At 34.8% G+C, this 5,713-nt stretch overlaps 1 protein-coding gene across 1 annotated transcript in view; it reads left to right on the top strand.

Annotated features, from left to right (window-relative positions):
* The first annotated feature begins 1,469 nt into the window (after positions 1-1,469).
* The window catches only part of LOC110021085 (solanesyl diphosphate synthase 3, chloroplastic/mitochondrial-like), a 16,214-nt gene continuing 11,970 nt past the window's right edge, over positions 1,470-5,713 (top strand). The window contains exons 1-7 of the mRNA XM_020719416.1: positions 1,470-1,598; positions 1,707-1,953; positions 2,100-2,183; positions 4,098-4,178; positions 4,316-4,387; positions 4,591-4,740; positions 5,086-5,172. Of these exons, the coding sequence (XP_020575075.1) occupies positions 1,828-1,953; positions 2,100-2,183; positions 4,098-4,178; positions 4,316-4,387; positions 4,591-4,740; positions 5,086-5,172 (600 nt within the window). The 5' untranslated portion in view covers positions 1,470-1,598; positions 1,707-1,827. The remainder of the gene's footprint in view (positions 1,599-1,706; positions 1,954-2,099; positions 2,184-4,097; positions 4,179-4,315; positions 4,388-4,590; positions 4,741-5,085; positions 5,173-5,713) is intronic.

The following is a 5,713-nucleotide window of genomic DNA, read 5'->3' as shown; positions in this document are numbered from 1 at the left end:
TTGAATCATCCTCTAGACAATTTGCTGGTAGTAAGGGTGATTCTCGAATAATTAGGCCTATGAGGATGGCTATGGACTCGTATAATAGCCTCGAAACATTCTTTCAAAATATATGCGTAAACATACAAACATACATGCATATAATAATAAGAAGAATAAGAAGAAAAAACTAATAGTAGTATTATTATTATTAGAAATACAATATAACTTTAGTTTCACCTTGTATATAATAATCTATTTTAATAATGAACTTCCATGTTTTTCTCCTATGATTTTAAAGAATATTTATATGCATTCTGTTGAATCTTGACTCGCCCGTGAATCACGCTTCAAGGAATTGAGTGCAAGAAAGAAGAGAGAGAGAGAGAGAGACGAGTAAACAATAATGTACAATAATTTCATGTCTTATTCATAAAATGATCTCCCTATTTATATAAGCGATAACACAATATGCTGATGTTATATTTTTGTCTTTGTTTTAATAGGGGCTGTAAATGGTATTCTAGGTATTTTGGAGGCAAAAGCCCATCACTCGACTTCTCTCTGACTTAGTTAGATGAACTTGTTTGGCTTCAGCTTGAAAAGGCCAGTCCGATCGGGTAGGCTTAGCCAGCATTGTCGATCAGTTGAACTTGATTTGCTTCAGGTAGGCATGACTGATTTGATTGGCTAGGCTTTGGAGACCAGGTTATACTGTCGGCCCTCTTTTCCTGGCGAGAGCTCATATCGGTAGAGCCACACCAAACTATCAAGTAGAAGGTGAATTACCATGACCCAAAGACAGGTTGCTCCTCAACGTGGATAGCCTGAGGGATGTCTATTAAACTCATTGTTGCGCTGTTAATTCTTGATCATTGATGAGGAGCATTGGAATCGACCAACAAATTGTTGATATTGAGGAATTGGATATTTTCTTGAGTCAGGTGTGTCAAAATGTATACGGCTGCCTTTGATCAACTTTCTAATTGCGATTGACTAGAGGATCCATCTATCTTGTTTTGATCGAACAACTCAGATTCTGTAGCCTTCGTGACTCGGTCGGCTTTGTGCTTGTTTACTTTAGCTCGGATGATTGCATTCGATCATATACATGATCCTTTTGGTCTTCCATCATTAGACCCTTATTTGTCGTACTTTCTTCCTTTTAGACTCTTAGATTTCCTCGGGTTCAATGTCGAGGTTTTTTTGATGTGCACATACCATATAATTCTTATATATTTATAGATCTAAGATCTAATTTTGATATTTCTATATGCATGAAAAGATGTATTTTATTTTAAAAATATTAAAATAAGTAACATTTTTTATATGATTTAGAGGGTTGGATTCTATATAATATAGTAAATATCAATGCTTTTATATCATACATATAAATAGATAAAAATTTTATTATATATAATATGAAAAATTAATAGGAAATATATCCTCAAATCTGATCAAATATAATGGAAAGAAAATTCTCACACGCTTGTTGCCTGAATTCTCTTCGCCGCTTAGATTACCGCTCAAACGCGCAACTTGGCCCGTTGGTCTCGCGGACCCGACGCCATGTTCTCCATCTCTGTCGCTCGAAGTCGTCAGAGCTCGGAAAATCTAGGGTTTTGATTTGGTTAATTTTTATGTGTACTTTTTCGTTTTAGTTCTGCGAAATGACTGTTCATGGTCAGAGACAACACTTTAGAAGCCGTAGAATTTCCCTTTTTTAGGTGGAAGTGGGAGCAGCTTGATGATGAGATGATTGTGGTATCTGGACGGTATTGACACATTTTTTTGAAGAAATCAGTTGCCCGGTCTTGTCCTGCTTCCTTTTTAGAGCTCCTGGGGCATATGTATCTCAGACGGGCATTGAGGAGTTTGTGCTCTACTAGAAGCTTTCATATTCTGAGGCCAGGGGTTTTATTCTTGGAAGCTCGAAATGGACTTCCTTGGAGCCCTGCTTCCGTAGCCCCAAAGGTAAGGCTCTACTCTCGTTTTTGGTTTTGTATGGTCATTGCGGGTGTTAAGATGCCAATGATTGTTGATTTTCTTTTGATTTTTTGGAAAATACTGATTCATGCACTGTACTTATGATGACTAATTACCTTGAAATGGATTAGTAGGTGTTTGGTTGCAGACGAAGTGGTCAAAATTGTTTAAGCCGCTTGCAGCAGATCAAGCATCAGCATGGCAATGCTTCAGCTGAGGTTTGTTCTCTACTTTTTTCTTACCATCTCTTGGTATAATTCATACTGCTTACAGCAATAGGATATCTATTTTTTAAATGTTGAAAACGTTCTTATGTAATTAGGGAGATAGGATGAACTGATTTAAACTGTGTATCTCCTCAAGTTCCATGCATCCTGCTATTTGCAGAGAGCATGTGTGATAATGCTAATTATCACTGGGAAGCTTGGGAATTTGAAGATTGATTAGCTTGGCTGTTTAAGTGAGCTTCTTTTTCTTTTATTTTAGCATGCCTAAATATACAAATGTTACCGAAGGCAAGGGAATATGATAAACAACACGCTAGTAGCTTGGCTCTACCTTGACTCTTGTCCGAGCAATGTGAGGATTTGAAAAATAAATAGCTATATCACTTAATAAACATGGCTAAATTATGCGTACTTTAAAGAGTATAATGTGATTATCATCACATCAAATTTTATTAGGCACAAATAATACGTATTCAAGTTTCATTGCATTTCAAATAGAAAAAAGCCTGCAAAATAAATTATCTTTAAAATATTGTTATATAAAATTATTTTTTTGAAATTACTCTTGTTCATTTCTTTGTCAATGGATTTGTAGTCCTTTATCTATTACTGTTTCATCTTGAACTCATGCTCATCATCTTCAAGACTAATTATAGAACTTGAATAATCGGCATCTTTCTTTGAGCTCCTTCAATTCATAGCATTTGTCCTTGTTTCTCCAACCTTGGCTGCGTTGTTACAAAAACCCATGTCAACTTGTTATCATGTAAACCTACAACATTTGTAACACCTGTATCCTTCTTTCCAATGAAGGCAAGCTGATTGCTATGTTCCCTAGAATCTTAATTGAAGCCTTTATCCTAGCCAATATCTTAGTAATGGAGGTTGCTTAGGAGGTTTACTAGGCATTCTCCTCGGGTGACTGTGATCATCCGAACTTTCCTTGAGACAAAGATGTTTTTGAAATTGGCCTTCATCTAGGTTTTTCTTGCACTTTAATTTTAAAATTAATTATCAGGAATAGTTGATTTAAACACCCAATAGATAAATATGGCCTTGAGAAAAACTATCCATAGATTTGTTAGGTTTGTCATTGCCTCTCAGATCTTTTTGGCTGGGTATGTGCTCTTTAAAGGTCTGAAAACTTCATTGCTCGAGCATTTTTTGTGAGCTATAACAGGACACATGGGGTGAATAATCAACTTTATTTAGGTCTGTAGGCTGTGTTTTGTTTAGTATCTATGATGAATTAAATTTCCAATATGGTCTGGTTGCTTCATGTGGTTACTCTTTTATATTCCCATTGACATTTCAGTTTTCTATGTTCTATATCTTTATGCTTTCGCTGAAATTATCCACGGCCTGTTATGTTGATTGAATTGTGGGAATATACAAGTTTTTTATATTTTTATGCATCTCTGTTACAAGACCTTTTTTTTGTTGTTATGGATGGGCTTGTTATGCTGATTGAATTGTGGGAATATGCAACTTTTTATTTTTTTTATGTATATTTGTTACCAAACCTTTTTTTTTTGCTGTTATGGATGCTTAACTGTTAAATTCGCACCATGAGAAGCTTTCAAGAGAAGTCACTGTCGTGTAAATCTTGACTTATCCAGTTTTGATTTTCTTGGTAAGAATATTTTTGAGGAATGATGTTTGTCAGCAACTGGCTATGATTGATGATTCTCATGTTTTTATATATACTATTTTATGGGTGAGCATTATCCATTTGCCTTGATTGCCGATAACTGTCTATCTTTGCAAATAGGTTGCATAAAATGGTGCTTGCTCCAGTATTAGCTTTATTAGGAGAGTACCTTTGAATTATATTTTTCAGAGGAAATAGCTGATTTCAATCAGCTCAAAAATTTATAAGTTATTCTTTTTTTTTTTTTTTTGCAGGAAGCATCAGATCCGTTTGCCTTGGTTGCTGATGAACTGTCCATCCTTGCAAATAGGTTGCGTAAAATGGTGGTTGCTGAGGTGCACAGTGCTCATGTTTTATCTTGAATCTTATAGTTTATCTTTACTCGATATGTTTAGATTTTAGGCATGCATTATTTTTAATGAACGTAATTCTTTATGCTTTTATCATCTTATTTCTGATTAACTTGCACTAGGTGCCAAAGCTAGCATCAGCTGCAGAATACTTCTTCAAACTGGGTGTTGAAGGAAAAAGATTTCGTCCCACTGTAAGAACCATACCCAATTTTTGTTTGTTTTATAAGACAATATTTTCAACATGAGATGAAAAATATCAAGCTACAGTTGCAAAATGCAATATGTTAACCTCATTCGGATATTAATTTTGTTATTTTTAATTACGTTTTAGCATCTTTATTTTAACTTAAAAAATTTACATCCATTATTAACGCGGCAGAGTCTATGTTTACAGGTCTTATTACTAATGGCATCTGCAATTGACATGCCTGCACATGCCATGGCTGGTCTGTCTACTGATGGAGGCCCTTCTACTATGCCTAGTTCATCAAATGATTTGCGTGCCAGGCAGCAGTGTATTGCAGAAATAACAGAGATGATCCATGTCAGTGATATAGAAAATTGCCTTCTATGATTTTGAATTTTGGTCATTCAATATCTTTATGTTTCTTATTATTTTTACAGAAAATGTAATTTTTGCCATAAAAGGTCACTTTTTGATATCATGTGTGGAACTTTCTTCCTGTTTGTGATCCTAGGGGCATGTCTTTGTATTGAGATGATCCATGTCAATGATTCAAAACATTTCCGTTTATGATTTTGAAAGGCCGTCATTCAATATACTTATGTTTGTTTTTTTTTTTTTATTTTACAGAAAATGTAATTGTCTCCATAAAAGTTAACTTGTGGATGTATTAGTTTTGAACTTTCTTCCCGTTTGTCATCCTAGGTGGCAAGCCTTCTCCATGACGATGTTTTGGATGATGCAGAAACACGGCGTGGTATTCGGTCCCTGAACTCCTTTATGGGTAACAAGGTTATTACTGTACTCCATTAGCTGAGAAGAACCTCTTTGACTTATGCCAACCAAAATAATCAGGATATGATAGTCTATCAATTCTGTTAATGTTACAGATGGATGAAGTTTCATGTTGTTTGTTGAATTGTAATTTCTGTCAATTTATTAATTAGTAACAACCTCTCAAGAATTTATATTATAAATATCTTATGGGTACAATCTATTTGATGATATTGATGCCAGTACTTAACCACATGTAGTTCTCTCATTTACGTGTGGCAGATGGAAAAATCTGTGCTGATCCTTTCTCAACCATGTTTTTTCCTAGAACAATCAAGAAAGAGTTGAGCTTTAAAAATCATGTCCAAGCTTCATTACATCTTTTTTTTTTCTTATGGTTTGAGCCACCTAGTTGATTTATGTGAAGGAGATAGATTTTATTTCATAAAGCTTCACAGGCATAGCATCATAGGAGCATGTTGGGTGAACAAGTAAACATGCATTTAAATTTGACCAAATTTGACGTTTGTTGACTATCCAGCTTGAATGAGATTCAATA

Source organism: Phalaenopsis equestris, unplaced genomic scaffold, assembly GCF_001263595.1.
Source record: "Phalaenopsis equestris unplaced genomic scaffold, ASM126359v1 Scaffold000121, whole genome shotgun sequence".
NCBI lineage: Eukaryota > Viridiplantae > Streptophyta > Magnoliopsida > Asparagales > Orchidaceae > Phalaenopsis > Phalaenopsis equestris.
This window is presented reverse-complemented; position numbering and strand designations above follow the sequence as displayed.